We start from the raw sequence: 19,078 nt of genomic DNA on the forward strand, positions 1-19,078 counted from the left end.
AATTTCCAGAGCTAATATAGATAAGATCGGTGAGTATATTAGCCGCTACACAAAACTTGCTGATTTTTGGAATAAAGCTGTGGAAGATTTACGCTCCAAGAGTGAAAATTTCACTCAGCGTGATCGTATTATTGAGAAACAATTCAAAACACAATTTCTGAATACAATTCCCCAGCATTTGGGTGCGGAGATGAACAAGACTTTTAAAAAACGGCCAAAATTGTCTCCGAAAATTCTAAATTCAACTTTGATATGCAAGGAATTATCAACAAGAGTCAACAGTAAAGCAGTGCCCAAGTATCCTTTCCCATTGCCAAAAGATGTTACCGAATATTTGGAAGCTTTAAATGCTCTCGATGAACCATCGAGTATGCCCAATGCTTTAGATCCTCGTTACTGGGAACAATTGACAAAGATGAGACGTCAAAAGGTGGAAATGGAGTTAAAAATAAAAGCTGCAAATCTGCAATTAGCCGACTCCATATCTGGCATGAATTATTTTAACAAAGAATTGCTAAACTTGAAAAATACAAAGTTGGATGCTTTTTGTCAACTGCAAGAGGCACAGGAAGAATATGTAAGTAGATGCTGATAGTAGTTTGCCTCTAGACTATACATTACTAATCGAAGCGACTTATAAGATACTTATCATAATAGTATTCTATGGAAGTCGCCATCAGAGCGAAGTAGAAGAGATTCTACTGCCCTTAACATTGAACGAATAAAGTTTTTCATTGACATGCTTGTCACAGGTACAAAATATTTCATTATTTGGCAGAAGTTCTCTACTGCTCCTAGGTGGAGCTTCATCGGCAAAACTTGATGCACTGTTGTTGAGTTAATCCACGCCGAAAGTTGTAAAAAATAATCGCACGATTTAATTCCCTTTTTTGGGCGAGATCAATCTTTTAAGAAATGGTTCAATTTGGAAAGAATAATGCTTGTATATAATTTCCGTAAGAACTTAGCTTATAAGACATAAAATGAATCATCTCGCACCGCCAGATCAATGCGAAAGGCTATGGAAATTCGAATTAGTAAGCGATGAATCATGTGGTTAGTCATTTCCTTTTCAATAACTTAATAATACCAACTCCTAAATATTCATGTCCAATAAGTTCGTATGAAAATTGTAGTAATATCTAACAGGTTGGCTGATAAGTCGCCGGTCTGACACATAGATGGCGTCGCTAATATTAAATGCATTATTTTTATATAGTACCAACCTTCAAATGATTCGTGTCAAAATTTGACGTCTGTAAGTCAATTAGTTTGTGAGATAGAGCGTCTTTTGTGAATCAACTTTTGTTATTGTGAAACAAGTATATACGGCCGTAAGTTCGGCCAGGCCGAATCTTATGTACCCTCCACCACGGATTGCGTAGAAACTTCTACGAAAGACTGTCATCCACAATCGAATTACTTGGGTTGTGGTGTCTTAAAACATCTTAAGTGTACAAATAATATAGTTAAGTCTACAAATAATTACGAATCGATATGGACTTTTTGCACGGTACGTAGAGAGCCAGAATTGAAATATGGGGGTCGCTTATATGGGAGCTATATACAATTATGAACTTGACATGGACCAATTTTTGTGTGATTGGAAATCGATTTATCTGAGGGATATATATAACAATAGACCGATATGTACCTAGTTATACATGGTTGTTAACGACCATATACTAGCACAATGTACCAAATTTCAACTCACTCGGATGATTTGGCTTGGTACATTGGCTCCTCCAAGAGGCTCCAAAACCAAATCTCGGGATCGGTTTATATGGGGCTATATATGATTATGGACTGATATGGACCATTTTTGGCATGGTTGCTAAATATCATATACTATCATCATGTACCAAATTTCAAGAAGATCGGATGAATTTTGCTTCTCCAAAAGGCACCGGAGGTCAAATTTGGGGATAGGTTTATATGGGAACTATATATAATTATGGACTGATAGCAACCAATTCCTGCATGGTTGTTGGATACCATGTACTAATATCACGTACCAAATTTCAACCGAATGGGAAGAATTTTGCTCTTCCAACGGGGTCTGTAGGTCAAATCTGGGGATCGGTTTATATGGGGGCTATATATAATTATGGACCAATGTGGACCAATTTTTGCATGGTTATTAGAGACCATATACTAACACCATGTACCAAATTTCAGTCAGATCGGATGAAATTTGCTTCTCTTAGAGGCCTTGCAAGCCAAATCGGGGGATCGGTTTATATGGGGGCTATATATAATTATGGACCGATGTGGACCAATTTTTCCATGGTTATTAGAGACCATATGCTAACACCATGTACCAAATTTCAGCCGGATCGGATGAAATTTGCTTCTCTTAGAGGCTTCGCAAGCCAAATTTAGGGGTTCGTTTATATGGGGGCTATACGTAAAAGTGGACCGATATGGCCCATTTGCAATACCATCCGACCTACATCAATAACAACTACTTGTGCCAAGTTTCAAGTCGATAGCTTGTTTCGTTCGGAAGTTAGCGTGACTTCAACAGACGGACGGACATGCTCAGATCGACTCAGAATTTCACCACGACCCAGAATATATATTTTATGAGGTCTTCGAGCAATATTTCGATTTGTTACAAATGGAATACATCGATCTACCATCCTATGGTGGAGGGTATAAAAAAATCGAAAAAAGGAATTTCGTGTTTTGATAAAATACTGTTTTCTGAAGGGGAAAAATACGGTGGAAGCAATAATTGATTGGTATGCAAAATTCAAGCGTGGTGAAATGAGCACGGAGGACGGTGAACGCAGTGGACGCACGAAAGAGGTGGTTACCGACGAAAACATCAAAAAAATCCACAAAATGATTTTGAATGACCGTAAAATGAAGTTGAAGATATCAAAGGAACGTGTTGGTCATATCATTCATCAATATTTGGATATGCGGAAGCTCTGTGCAAAATGGGTGCCGCGCGAGCTCACATTTGACGCAAAACAACAACGTCTTAATGATTCTGACCGGTGTGTGTAACGGTTAATTCGTCATACACCCGAGTTTTTCCGTCGATATGTGACAATGGATGAAACATGGCTCCATCACTACACGCAAAAAAATAATTCTTTCCTCCCAAACGAAATTTTAGACAAACAAAGTTCGCTTCTCATTTGCTTTTCGTTGAAAGGAAGTGTATTTGGAAGAAAAGTATATACTTTTTGTGATAAACGTTTATTCTTTTCCAGGATGTAAAAACAATTTCATAAAGACTAACTCAAAAAAAAATTTTTTCTGGCTAATTGCATTTTCCCTCACATCTTTCTCACTTCCACGAAGTTTTTTAGTTCTTAGCACCTTTTTCTGTAATACAAACAATGTAGAAGAAATTATACGATTTTATAAATTTTTAAATTTTTTTTACCTTTCGCCTGGACGGAGAATCGAACCGCGGACCATGCAATTTGTAAGCCAACACACTATCCACTGAGCTATGTAGCCGTTATTGTCATCAATAGCAAATTATCCATATAAGTTATATTTATATAGCATAGCTTGCGGCGCCCACGAGCCGATTAAACAAAGTTTATTTAACAGAAAAATACATTTAGTTGGGCACCGTGGAGCAGTGGTTGCTACGTCCGACTTGCGTGCCAAGGGTCGTGGGTTCGATCCCTGGTTCGATCAATGTTTTGTTTTTGTTTTATATTCATATATTCCAGATATGGTCGGAAGATTCCGAAAAAATGTTCAACATTACAATCTACTATATTAAATTTTTACTATGAACTGTAAAATGTGTCTTATTAAAGACCTAAAGTCAGAAAAGAACAGTGTTTGATATAAACGAAATGGACTGTGTTGTTGGTTCAAAAATATCTTTTTTTATTGAAAAAATAAAAATTTTGTAACAAACGAATTTTTTTGGTGATAAATGTGTATACTTTTCGAAGCAATTCAAAAAACTAACAAAAGAAAAACGTTTTTGGTACACGTTTTCCAAACGTTTTTTTTTTCTTTGCGTGTACACTCCTGAGTCCAATTGACAGTCGGCTGAGTGGACAGCGACCGGTGAACCGTCTCCGAAAGGTGGAAAGACTCAAAAGTCCGCTGGCAGAGTAATGGCCTCTGTTTTTTGGGATGCGCATGGAATAATTTTTATCGATTATCTTGAGAAGGGAAAAACCATCAACAGTGACTATTATATGACGTTATTGGAGGGTTTGAATGTCGAAATCGCGGCAAAACGGCCCCATATGAAGAAGAAAAAGTGTTGTTCCACCAAGACAATGCACCGTGCCACAAGTCATTGAGAACGATGGCAAAAGTTCATGAATTGGGCTTCGAATTGCTTCCCCACCCACCGTATTCTACTGATCTGGCCCCCAGTGACATTTTCTTGTTCTCAGACCTCAAAAGGATGCTCGCAGGGAAAAAAATTGGCTGCAATGAAGAGGTGATCGCCGAAACTGAGGCCTATTTTGAGGTAAAACCGATGGAATACTACCAAAATGGTATCAAAAAATTGGAAGGTCGTTATAATCGTTGTATCGCTCTCGAAGGGAACTATGTTGAATAATAAAAACGAATTTTGACAAAAAAATGTGTTTTTCTTTGTTAGACCGGTGACTTATTAGCCAACCTGTTAGAAACAGTTTGTCTTTATACTACAGGGTGGTTGATATATAATACAACAAAATAACACACTTTATTTTTATACCCTAAACCAAATAGTGGTCAGGGTATAATAACTTTGATCTTCCAAACAATGTCCCTACCAGAAATATTGATTTTTGTCCCCATACAATATATACCGATCGACTCAGAATCAACTCGTGAGTCTATCTACACGCAAAGAAATAATTCATTCCTCCCAAACGAAATTTTAGACAAACAAAGTTCGTTTCTCATTTGCTTTTCGCTATAAGGAACACACAAAAAAATAACTGCAAATAAATATTAACAACTTTATTTGTATGTAAAATCTGCTGATGCTCAACAAATTTGTCTATTGAATATAAGGCATTTGTTGTTGAAATGTGTTTGTAGATGGTTGACAGAGGAAATAATAGAAATATTCTGAATTTTCAACAAATTGTTTTGTTGCGAAAATAGTTGACTGCTATCGATATGAAAACAAAAACAAAAATACAAGACTGGTTACGCGCACATCGCTGAGAACATGTACGAAAGCTAAAAGAAGTATGCGAAGAATACCGTTAGAACAAAATGAGTATGCGCACATGCACGTGTATGATAGCAAGCAAAGAGCTCATTCATCAGAGAATACAGAAAAGCATTTATAAATGTTTGTGAAAAATTTATATTTTTTAAATTTGGTAGTTTCTTAAATGTGTTTGTTGTATGAGATAATTAATAAAACCATATTAATATCGGGATTAGGGTTATTACAATTGTAGTTAACTACACACAGAGAAAATTTCATTAAAATTGAGCCAACGAAAATTTTTCATTGATACAACGAAACATTTTCATTAAGACAATGAAAATGTTCGTTAGTACTACGAAACGTTTCGTTGACTAACAGAAAATTCGTTATAATAACGAAAAATTTCGTTATATTAATGAATTTGTTTCATTGGCTCAATTTTAATGACACATTTCATTAATATAACGAAACTTTTTCTACCAGTGTAGAATATATATCACTGGGCAAAAAGTTGTCAAAATGCTTGCTAGACCCTGGACTACTCAAATTTAAAATCGTCATACATTTACAAAACTGAGTATAGGATTTTCGACACAAAAATGTTACATGTTCCCCGTCCAAAAGTATCATTTTGGTCATATTCCTCCTCTGTGTGTACTTAACAAAATATCTCCAAAATCGTTCCGGCAATTTTGCAATTTTGGTGCAATAATTCTGTCAATTTCAATTTAATTTTTTGTCAATACACCAATAAATTTGTTACAGGGCATTGATAGACTCCAACAAACCACATACAAATTTTTTCGTTCAAATTCAAAAATATTTGTTGAGTATTAAACGTAACGTTCAACGACAAATATTTTGTACTGTTGGATGCTCAACAAATTACTTACAAATTATGTCATTGAGAACACAAAATATTTGTTGCCTTCTGATGATAACGATTGCTAACAACTTTTTTGTAATAATGGTTATTAAAAGTACAAATTAATTTGTTGCAGGAAAATTAACAAATTTTGTTATTGGTTTTCCAACAAAAGTTATTGGTTCTCAAATTTATTTTTATCTGTGAAGTGTATTTGGAAGAAAAGTATATACTTTTTGTGATAAACGTTTATTTTTTTCCAGGATGTAAAAACAATTTCATAAAGACTAACTCAAAAAAATTGTTTTCTTGCTAATTGCATTTTCCCTCACATCTTTCTCACATCCACGAGGTTTTTTAGTTCTTAACACCTTTTCCTGTAATACCAACAATGTAGAAGAAATTATACGATTTTATAAATTTTTAAAATTTTTTTTACCTTTCGCCTGGACGGAGAATCGAACCGTGGACCATGCACTTTGTAAGCCAACACACTACCCACTGAGCTATGTACCTGTTATGGCCATCAATAGATAATTATCCATATAAGTTATATTTATATAGCATAGCTTGCGGCGCCCACGAACCGAATAAACAAAGTTTATTTAACAGAAACAAACATTTAGTTTGGCACCGTGGAGCAGTGGTTGCTACGTCTGACTTTCATGCCAAGGGTCGTGGGTTCGATCCCTGCTTCGACCAAAGTTTTTTTTTTGTTTTTTTTTTTATTTTACATATATTCCAGATATGTTCGGAAGATTCCGAAAAAATGTTGAACATTACATTGTCCTATATTAAATTTTGAACTGTAAAATGTGTCTTATTAAAGACCTAAAGTCAGAAAAGAACAGTGTTTGATATAAACGAAATGGACTGTGTTGTGGTTTCAAAAATAACTTTTTTTATTGAAAAAATAATAATTTTTTAACAAACGAATTTTTTTGGTGATAAAAGTTTAAAATTTTCGAAGCAATTCAAAAAACTCTAACAAAAGAAAAACGTTTTCGGTACACGTTTTCCAAACGTTTTTTTTCTTTGCGTGTAGCCCTTAGTGTCCATCCGTCTGTCCATGTATTTGTTGTTCGCTGGATTCCGATCGCAATTATAAACCTATTTTGCTGAAAGTTATTATATGGCGCTTTTTCAACACAAGGGCGAACACTATTGAATTTGGATCGGATCAAATTTGGATATAGCTCCCATATATATGTATCGCCCGATTTCGACAAATGGAGTCAGATTGCACTCCTTAATTAACAGATCGGTGTTAAATTTGCCACAAAGTAATCTAATTTACCACCCTTTAAGTGTGCAAAATTTCATCGAAATCGGTTAAAATCTAAATTTAGTTCCCATATATATGCAAAGCACGATTTTGTAAATTTGGTCATATAGCCTTATTTATTATACCCTCCACCATAGATTGGGGGTATATTAACTTTGTCATTCCGTTTGTAACACATCGAAATATTGCTCTAAGACCCCATAAAGTAAATATATTCTGGGTCGTGGTGAAATTCTGAGTCGATCTAAGCATGTCCGTCCGTCCGTCCGTATGTTGAAATCACGCTAACTTCCGAACGAAACAAGCTATCGACTTGAAACGTGGCACAAGTAGTTGTTATTGACGTAGGTCGAACGGTATTGAAAATGGGCCATATCGGACGACGTTTACTTATAGCCCCCATATAAACTGACGCTCATATTTCGCTTGCGGAGCCTCTTGGAGGAGCAAAATTCATCCGATCCGGTTGAAATTTGGTACATGGTGTTAGTATATGGTCTCTCACAACCATGCAAAATTTCGTTCTCATCGGTCCATAATTATATATAGCCCTCATATAAACCAATCCCCCGATTTGGCTTGTGGAGCCTCTAAGAGAAGCATATTTCACCCGATCCAGCTGAAATTTGGTACATGGTGGTGGTATATGGTCTCTAACAACCATGCAAAAATTGGTTCACATCGGTCCATAATTATATATAGCTCCCATATAAACCGATTTTGTCAAAATTTTATTTCTATAGAAATTTTTGTCAAAATTTTATTTCTACAGAAAATTTTGTCAAACTGAACTATTTACGTATTTAATCGTCCTTTTTATACCCACCACCATAGAATGGTGACGGGGGTATAATAAGTTTGTCATTCCGTTTTTAACACATCGAAATATCGATTTCCGACAATATAAAGTATATATATTCTTGATCAGGGAGAAATTCTAAGACGATATAACGATGTCCGTCTGTCCGTCTGTCTGGCTGTCTGTCTGTTGTAATCACGCTACAGTCTTCAATAATGAAGCAATCGTACTGAAATTTTGCACAAACTCGTCATTTGTCTGCAGGCAGGTCAAGTTCGAAGATGGGCTATAGCGGTCTAGGTTTTATAAACCGACCTCCCGATTTGGGGTCTTGGGCTTATAGAAATCGAAGTTGTTATCCAATTTGCCTGAAATTTGAAATCTAGAGGTATTTTATGACCATAAAGAGGTGTGCCAAAAATGGTGAGTATGGGTCCATGTTTTGGTATAGCCCACATATAGACCGATCTCCCGATTTTATTTCTTGGGCTTATAGAAACCGTAGTTTTTATTCAATTTACCTGAAATTGGAAATCTACCCAGCAAAAAAATTTGGAAGTTCTTCCAAAGGCACAACTTTAAAAGCACTTCCAGAAGATACACTACCAATGATGTTCTTTATTTTAACTACGCAGGAAGTTCTTTTAATTCAATTTTTTATAACATGCTTTTTTCATATTTTTGATGACTTTTTTTCTTTCAAATCGGTTAAAAACAGTTGAAGAATTCATAAAATGGTACAAATTATTTAAATTTTGTCGAAAAAATGCTAAATCCAATCTGAAAAATTTGTGAATTTTTGATAATATTTGAGGTCAAACGTTTAAGACAAGAGTTAGAATCCATTAAAAACTATAAAAAATTACAAAATTATTTATTTGCTAAAATATCACAAAATTTTCTAATTTACATCCAAAACATTGAATTCGGATCACACTTAAAGAAGTGATGCAAATTCAGTGCACCGGCTGTTGAAATGGAGGACTTCCGTCCTATGACAAGCCCATGTTAAATTCATTGCTTCTGCGTCAATTTTGCACCACTTCCGGATCCAAAAAGAACATTTTCATTACTTTTTTGGTGACGCTGGGTAGAGGTATTGTAGGTTAGGTTAGGTTAGGTTAGGTTAGGTGGCAGCCCGATGTATCAGGCTCACTTAGACTATTCAGTCCATTGTGATACCACATTGGTGAACTTCTCTCTTATCACTGAGTGCTGCCCGATTCCATGTTAAGCTCAATGACAAGGGACCTCCTTTTTATAGCCGAGTCCGAACGGCGTTCCACATTGCAGTGAAACCACTTAGAGAAGTTTTGAAACCCTCAGAAATGTCACCAACATTACTGAGGTGGGATAATCCACCGCTGAAAAACTTTTTGGTGTTCGGTCGAAGCAGGAATCGAACCCACGACCTTGTGTATGCAAGGCGGGCATGCTAACCATTGCACCACGGTGGCTAGAGGTATTGTAGGACCACAAATACGTGTGCCAAAAATTGTGAGTATCGGTCCATATTTTGGTATAGCCCCCATATAGACCGATCTCCCGATTTTACTTCTTGGGCTTATAGAAACCGCAGTTTTTATTCAATTTACTTTAAATTGGAAATCTAGAGGTATTGTATGACCACAAATAAGTGTGCCAAAAATTGTGAGTATCGGTCCATGTTTTGGTATGGTCCCCATATAAAACGACCTCCCGATTTGGGGTCTTGGGCTTATAGAAACTGTAGTTTTTATCCAATTTGTCTGAAATTGGAAATCTAGTATTGGAAATGGTGAGTATCGGTCCATATTTTGGTAGCCCCCATATAGACCGATTTCCCGATTTTACTTCTTGGGATTCTAGAATCCGAAGTTTTTATCCTATTTGCTGAAATTGGAGATCTAGAGGTATTTTCGGGTCATAAAGAGGTGGGCCGAAAACGGTGAATATCGGTCCATATTTTAGTATAGCCCCCATAAGAACGATCTCCCGATTTAACTCCTTGGGTTTCTAGAAACCGTAGTTTTTATCTGATTTGCCTGAAATTGTAAATATTCTGGTATTTTAGGCTCACAAAAACGTGTATCGGATTCAGTTTTTATCGGTCCATTTGGTAATGCCTCCATATAGACCGACTTCACTTCTTGAGGGTGTAGAAGGCGCACTGATCATGAAAATTGCTTAAAACTCAATGTAAAATTTCCAGATTTTACTTCTACAGATTTAAGATTTCAAATCAAGATGTTATTTTATAATTTTTTTGCACACTTACAAGAGATGTTAATGATTCCTCTAAAACTCAAACAAAAATGGTTCTTATAAATCCAGAATCTGATATAGTCCTCATAGGTGAAATCTTTAAATTTATCTTCGGGAAGTGTCCCTCCTGAAATTTGTCAATCCCTCCTGAAATTTCAAAGGAAACCCTAATATTTGCTTCATGGTGGTGGGTGTTTAAGATTCGGCCCGGCCGAACTTAGAGCTGTATATTTTTGTTTAATATATGGACTAACTTACAATTGAGAAGACGGTGTTAAGAAGTTTAAACATACCTTGCCATAGGCAAGTGTTACCGCAACCCAATTCGATTGTGGATGACAGTCTTTAGTACAAGTTTCCATGCAATCCATGGTGGAGGGTACAAGTTAACACCCCTAATATTAACAATAGAGGAATTTTCCATTACTTAAATTTTTGCTGACACTAAGTCTGCTCAATTTTTTCGCATCCGCTTTTAATAACCCAAAATAACATTATTTCTCAAGAAACAAAAAGCAGACTTGCTGCATTTCTTTAATAACCCAAAATAACATTATTTCTCAAGAAACGAAAAGCAGACTCGCTGCATTTTTCATATTAAATTCAACTCAAGTAAATTTGTTTCACAATTTCGCTGACCTTGCATTTATTTCCCTCAGGTGATGTGTGCCTTAGTTTTAAGTTATTTCTTAGCTTTATTATTTCATTAAGTTTTTCAATCAGTCTCTTCTGGAAACTCGAAATAAATGGTTGGCCACCAAGGCCAATGAAACCAAACAGAAAAGTGTTAAAAATTAACATCAATTTAACTGGCGCCCGAGAAAAAAAAGGCCGGTCCGGTGAATAAAGTGTAACACTGGCGTCCTTAAAAACCAATAATTATTAGCCCGAGGAAAAAAAGGCCGGTCCGGTGAATAAAGTGTAACACTGGCGTCCTTAAAAACCAATAATTATTAGCCCGAGAAAAAAAAGAGGCCGGTCCGGTAAATAAAGTGTAATACTGGCGTCCTTAAAAATAAACTTATTAGAAGATCGGTTAGGCCCCGTAGTAGTATAATTAGAAACCGGCGGCATTAATGTGCCCACCTAACTGGCACTAATAACACAAAATAAAAGAAACTACGTTGTTGGCTAACATTGAAAAAAAATAATGAAAACATTGAAATAGAAAGTCGAAATCAAAAAGTTATTGTGAAAATCTAAAATTTAAAAAAAATATAAGAAGCTAAGATCAAACTGTGCTTTGTGAGAGTGCATGTTCTTAATGGTGGCTCAAATACAATAAAAAACTAAAGAAGAATTATGTAAAAAAAAAAAATTGTAACTGTGGCAAACTGTGCTTTGTGCGAGTGCATGTTCTTAATGTTGACTCAAATAAAATAAAAAACTAAAAAGAAGAATTAGCTAAAAAAATTGTAACTGTGACAAGAAAGTAAAAACAATTGGTTGTTAACCTAACGTGAAAAAAATCATCGAGGGAAAAGAGGAAAAAATCCGAGTATAAAAAAGAAGTGAAAAAATCAACAAAATACATCCCATACTAGAGGAAGAAAATCAAGAAGCGGAAAACCCAACAGCAGCGGCAGAAGCAATACAACAACACCAAATAAACTATAAATAAATTATTGTAAGTTTTGTAAATTTATCTATTGCTTTATTATAAGATTAAGATGGCAAACCCAAATAACCTAATAAGACCCCCTGTACTTCCCCCAAACCCCGCTCCTTCTACTTCCCAAAATGCCCAACTGAGTATAGACGATTTGACAGACCTTATAAGAAATATATCGGTAGATGTTTTAAGGAGACAGGGCCCGCAAATTATAGAGTCCACCCTCAATCCAAACGCAGTACCTGTAAACGTAAGTGACCAGTCGATTGAGGAGAGATATAGGACAAACTTAAGCGATCTGGATAAAATACCAGACGTCGTGAAATGTTTAAAGGAATTCTCAGGTCAACCTGGAGAATTCAATTCATGGAAGAAAAGTGTCGATAGGATTTTGGCAATTTATGAGCCACTAATAGGGACACCAAAATACTATGGTATTTTGAGCGTCATAAGAAACAAAATTGTCGGTAATGCCGACATAGCCTTAGAATCTTATAATACTCCATTAAATTGGAATGCTATTTCTCAATGTCTACTGAGTCACTACGGTGACAAAAGAGACCTCTCTACTCTCGAGTACCAAATGACGACTTTGGTTCAAGGGAATAATAGCATTCAAGAATTCTATCAGAAAGTTTACACGCATCTTTCGCTGATTCTGAATAAATTGGGATGTCTTCAAATGGGTAATGAAGCATTGAATTTGATAACGAAATCGTATAGAGAAAAAGCCCTTGACACGTTTGTGAGGGGATTAAATGGTGACTTGCCTCGACTCCTTGGAATGAGGGAGCCAATTGACCTTCCGCAGGCATTACACCTTTGTTTGAAGCTTGAAAACCAAAATTTCCGTACAAATCACGCTAACAATTCAAGGAAATATCAAGCACCACCAGTTCCTCCTAAACAGACATTTCATCGAAACAAAGGCCAAACATTTTATCCACACTTAGCCCATATTCCACAACCTAATACAAGACCGTTTCAGTCAAATATGCAAAGAAACACTAATAACCCCCCAAGGCCACCAAAGCCTCAACAAAAGCCGGAACCAATGGAGGTTGACCCAAGCATTCATTCTCGTCGAATAAATTATATGAATAAACCGCACCAAAATAATTTTTTTGGGAAAAGGCCTCAAAATTTTCAGAGCCAGCAGCAGTACAAACAACAAAGGACATATCACATCAATACCTCGCCAACAGGATATGAACAGGAAGAAGCGGAGCCACAGCAATTTGAAGAATTCAGCGATATTAATTTTTTAGCTTTATGAGCTCTTCGCTTCCATATTTTGCAGTTAAAGCGGAGGGCGGAAAAATCTTAAAATTTCTCGTTGACACAGGCTCTAGTAAAAATTATGTCAAACCAGAATTAGTAAAGAAACGTATACCAAATGAAACTCCCTTTTATGCTAAGTCAATTGTGGGAGACATAAAAATAGATGAACACACGTATGTAAAACTTTTCAATTTTGATAACGAGATTAAATTCTATTTGATGGCTTCTCTAAAAACCTTTGACGGAATTCTGGGAAATGACACTCTTAGAGAACTAGGAGCAATAATTTACACTGATAAAAATTACATGGTATTTAAAAATGGTTTTAAAATTTGCCTCAAGCAACTCTCTACTCAGAGCGTTAACTCTATAAACATCGAAATGGAGAACTTAACTCCGGAACAAAAAGAGGTAATGAAGAACATCGTAAGCGCTCATTATGGTCTCTTCTCCGAGCCTGATGAAAAACTTACATATACGACAAAAGTGGTGGCAGATATTCGAACGTCTTCAGATGCCCCGGTATATTCGAAATTTTATCCGTACCCTGCATCTCTAAAAAATGAAGTGGAGTCCCAAGTGAAAGGACTTCTGAACGATGGCATCATAAGACCATCAAGATCACCATACAATTCTCCGGTATGGGTGGTCCCAAAAAAACCCGATGCGGCGGGAAATAAGCAATACCGCTTAGTTATTGACTATAGGAAATTGAACTCTGTGACCATAGCAGATAAATATCCAATTCCAGAAATATCTGAAGTAATATCGCAACTGGGCAATAGTAATTTTTTTTCGGTTCTTGACTTAAAAAGTGGTTTTCACCAGATTCCACTAAAAAAATCTGATATTGAAAAAACTGCGTTCAGCGTAAACAACGGGAAGTACGAGTTTACCCGTTTACCCTTTGGATTAAAGAATGCACCATCCATTTTTCAACGCGCGCTGGACGACATACTTCGGGAATATATCGGAAAATGCTGTTACGTCTACATAGACGATATAATTATATTTAGCGCAACCGAAAGGGAACATTATTCACATATAAAAAATATTTTTAAAACATTGGAAGAAGCCAACATGAAGGTCCAGTTGGACAAATGCCACTTCTTTAAGAAAGAAGTCGAATTTCTAGGGTATATTATTACTCCTTCTGGGATAAAAACAAATCCAGAAAAAGTGAAAGCCATAAGAAATTTTCCTCAACCTCGAAATTTGAAGGAACTCCGTAGTTTTCTTGGTTTGTCAGGGTATTATAGGCGGTTTATAAGGGATTACTCGAAATTAGCCAAACCCCTGACATCCCTTTTAAGAGGGGAAGGAGGACGTACGTCCAAACATAAATCATCAAAGTTTGAAATTTCATTGGATGACGAAGCAATAGAATCTTTCATGAACATAAAACGATCACTTACATCAGAGGACATTATCCTTGCCTATCCTGATTATAACAAGGATTTTGAATTGGTCACAGATGCTTCGAATTTTGCAATCGGAGCGGTGCTTTCGCAAAATGGAAGACCGATATCTTTTATTTCTAGAACTCTTAATAAAGCGGAAGAGCACTACGCCGCTAACGAAAAAGAAATGCTAGCCATCATATGGGCTCTAAATTCGTTAAGAAATTATTTATATGGATCAGCTAAAGTAAAAATATTTACTGATCACCAACCATTAACATATGCCCTCAGCAACAAAAATAACAATAGCAAAATGAAGAGATGGAAATCAATACTCGAGGAATATAACTACGAGTTATTTTACAAGCCAGGCAGGACAAACGTGGTGGCCGATGCCTTGTCCAGAATACCTGAAACTAAGGTTAATACCTTATCAATAGCAACAAATTCAGATGAAAGTTCATCCCAAAATTTGATATATTGCGTAGACACGCCTATCAATGCGTTTAAGAACCAGATATTTTTGAGTACAGACAACGCATCAACTTACCAATTTAAAATAATTTTCCCTACCTATCATAGGCATATCATAACAGAACCGGATTATTGTGAGTCAAAATTGATAGCTATTTTGAAGCGATACCTCAATCCATCGGTCATAAATTGTATTAAAACCGAGGAACGCATCATGGAAAAAATACAAGAGTTATATTCTTCACATTTTGGGAAATACAAAATAAGATTTTCACAGAAACAGGTTGATGATGTTACAGATAAGGAAGAACAAGAGAATACAATTATTAGAACTCATAACAGAGCACATAGAAATTGTAGAGAAAACCGGGTACAAATACTTGAAAAATACTACTTTCCATCCATGGCAGGAAAGATAAAGAAAATAATAAAAACCTGTATAATATGCAAGGAAAATAAATATGAGCGTCATCCGCCGAAAGACACAATTCAAGCGACACCCATCCCACAGTTTCCCGGACAATTAGTTCATTTGGATATCCTTGTAATGGGAAAGAATTTAATACTTACGGCGATCGATAAATTCTCGAAATATGCTGTAGTTAAACCAATTAAATCCAGAGCGACAGAACACATACGTCAACCTTTAAGAGACATTCTTTCTTCCTTCGTACCAGAAAAAATAGTAATGGACAATGAAAAATCCTTCAACTCTGAGTCAATGAAACATATGATCGAAAACGAGTTTAAAATTCAGATTTTTAGAACGGCTCCATATACCAGTTGTTCCAATGGCCAGGTTGAGCGCTTTCATTCAACGCTCCAGGAAATAATGAGATGTATCCAAAGAGAAATGCCGAAATGGACTTTCCAGGAATTATTGGAGAATTCTACAAGGGAATATAATTTCACAGTTCATACAGTTACCGGTAAAAGACCTATAGATATATTTTTCGGAAGGAGAATCAGTAATGATCCGAGTCTCCTTAAAAAGGATAGAGAAGAAACAATAAAAAAACTTTCCGAAAAGCAAATCGCGGATTTAAATTATCACAATAAGAATAGAACTCCTCCAAAGCGTTATTCGGAAGGAGACATAATTTTCGTTAAAATAAATAAAAGATTGGGGAATAAACTATCTCCTCGCTATAAACAGGAAATAGTCGCTGAAAATTATAACACAACAATAAAAACTAAATCGGGAAGGATCGTCCATAAAAACAATATAAGACAGTCATAGTAGGTGAAAACAAAATTATGTTATTTCGCAAACTTTTAATTTTTTACAGGATACAATATGCAGACCCTTTTATTTATTTTGGTATGGATGAAACTAGCATATGCCCAACAGATTGACGTCCAGGATCTGTCCAATAACAATGGGTACGTGCCAATAAAAATCGGTGAAGTTAAAACGATCCGTAGCTATGACAAGGTCCTACATTGCATTAATCTGACCATGTACGAAGAGACCCTGTCGCTGATATCGGAAAACGTGGACACCCTCAAGGCTACATCGTTCGAAGAAAAGCAGCTTCTACACACCATCAATGAGAATTTCATTTTATTAAAGGCAAAGATAGCCAACCTGCGTATTCATACCAGACCTAAGAGAGGTTTAATAGATGTGCTAGGGAAAGGATTGAAATTTGTGGCAGGAACAATGGATAGTGACGATGAAAAAGAGATTCGGGAAACTCTAGCCAAAGTTCATGAAAAACAATATTCAAGTCTGTTAAATATGAATAAATTGGTACATTTAAACGATTTCATGTCAAATCAAATCAGGAATATAACACGTCATATAAACAGACAGCAAATTACAATAAGTAAATTTATAAAAAACTTCCAGGAAGAAATGCAAAATCGAATTGCAACCTTGGAAGATGAAGTTGTATTTATCGAGCATTCCTACCGTATTAACAATGATATTTTGTACTTCCGTAACCATATAGACGACATTGGACAAGTAATATTCTCAAGCAAATTGGGTGTCATACCCTCGGACATCTTGACAGAAATGGAACTTAATCTAATTACCGATTTTGACAGTTATATGGGCATGCAAATCGTAGTGGCATTCCAAGAAAATAATATCATACTTACCCTATTAATTCCACAATTCTCCCAAAATATCCTATCCAAAATAAAGTTTGAACCTCTCCCTAATCGTCTCAATAAATCAATTGTGTTAAGTAAATATGAACTATTAGTTGATAAAAACAATAAAATATATGATGTTAATGTAAAAAATAATTTAGAAAAATATTTAATTGATATTGAAGACAATTGTGTAACCAGTATCCTAAAATTTACCGAAGCAGAATGTAAATTAGGGAAATTTGAAAAAACATCCATTGTTGAGATTATACCCGGAATTGTTGTTTTTAAAAATTTTTATGGAAAATTAACACATGATTGTAACAAATTTGAAATTAATCAAAAAGGAACATTTCTTGTAAAGTTTGAAAATTGTAAAATAAATGTATTCAATAAAGCTTATAGTAATGTAAACTTAAAAATGTTTGAAACACTTATCTTACCAAATTTAATAACCACTGTTAAGGAAAATAAAAATGTAACAACAGCAGAGTTAACTTTAGAAAATTTATTTGTAAAACAGCTACAGAATGATGACAAAATTCAACTATTAATGGAAAGAAACCAGAATGTTCATGTTTTAAGTTTAAGTTCTGATTTATTAATAATAGTTTCTATAATTATTGTGACACTAATGTTAATCTGTGTTATAAAAAATAAATAGAAAATCCATATATCACCTGAACCACAATTAATTAATGAAAACGTTGCCAATGCAAGAAGAGGTCCATTTTTACAATTAACTACATCATAATACTTACCTTTCATTATTAATCTTATCGATCGCGGACGATCGATTTAAGGGGGGAAGAGTTAACACCCCTAATATTAACAATAGAGGAATTTTCCATTACTTAAATTTTTGCTGACACTAAGTCTGCTCAATTTTTTCGCATCCGCTTTTAATAACCCAAAATAACATTATTTCTCAAGAAACAAAAAGCAGACTTGCTGCATTTCTTTAATAACCCAAAATAACATTATTTCTCAAGAAACAAAAAGCAGACTTGCTGCATTTCTTTAATAACCCAAAATAACATTATTTCTCAAGAAACGAAAAGCAGACTCGCTGCATTTTTCATATTAAATTCAACTCAAGTAAATTTGTTTCACAATTTCGCTGACCTTGCATTTATTTCCCTCAGGTGATGTGTGCCTTAGTTTTAAGTTATTTCTTAGCTTTATTATTTCATTAAGTTTTTCAATCAGTCTCTTCTGGAAACTCGAAATAAATGGTTGGCCACCAAGGCCAATGAAACCAAACAGAAAAGTGGTTATAAAAATAACATCAATTTAACTTACATAAGATTCGGCCAGGCCGAACTTACGGCCGTATGTACTTGTTTATCTTATTTTCTTACTCAAATTTAGCACAAAGTAACCTTCTGTGGTATCAACCAAACCTGCAAAATATCCTCGAAATAGGTTCCGTTTTAAATATAGCTCACATATGTATGTAGTGCCCGGTTTTAAAAAAATTCCCCTAATAACCCTAATTTTGACCATAGTGGACTGATTTCTTAACGGATTATTTATTAAATTTCAAATTTTGATGTATTAACCGATCGTAGTTAGAATAACATGTAGCTCTTACATAAATATATTTCACAAATTTTGATTTATTACCCACACTAATTGAGCGATTTTCTCTTTTTATACCCTCCACCATAGGATGGGGGGTATATTAACTTTGTCATTCCGTTTGTAACACATCGAAATAATTGCTCTAAGACCCCATAAAGTATATATATTCTGGGTCGTGGTGAAATTCTGAGTCGATCTGAGCATGTCCGTCCGTCCGTCCGTCTGTTGAAATCACGCTAACTTCCGAACGAAACAAGCTATCGACTTGAAACTTGGCACAAGTAGTTG

The 19,078-nt window shown here is 35.3% G+C and overlaps 1 protein-coding gene across 1 annotated transcript in view; it reads left to right on the forward strand.

Moving 5' to 3' along the window:
• LOC142240373 (uncharacterized) overlaps positions 1–19,078 on the forward strand; it is a 38,489-nt gene that overhangs the window by 13,921 nt on the left and 5,490 nt on the right. The window contains exon 6 of the mRNA XM_075312082.1: positions 10–577. Coding sequence (XP_075168197.1) covers positions 10–577 — 568 coding nt within the window. The remainder of the gene's footprint in view (positions 1–9; positions 578–19,078) is intronic.

This window comes from Haematobia irritans, chromosome 5, assembly GCF_050003625.1.
Source record: "Haematobia irritans isolate KBUSLIRL chromosome 5, ASM5000362v1, whole genome shotgun sequence".
Taxonomy (NCBI): domain Eukaryota; kingdom Metazoa; phylum Arthropoda; class Insecta; order Diptera; family Muscidae; genus Haematobia; species Haematobia irritans.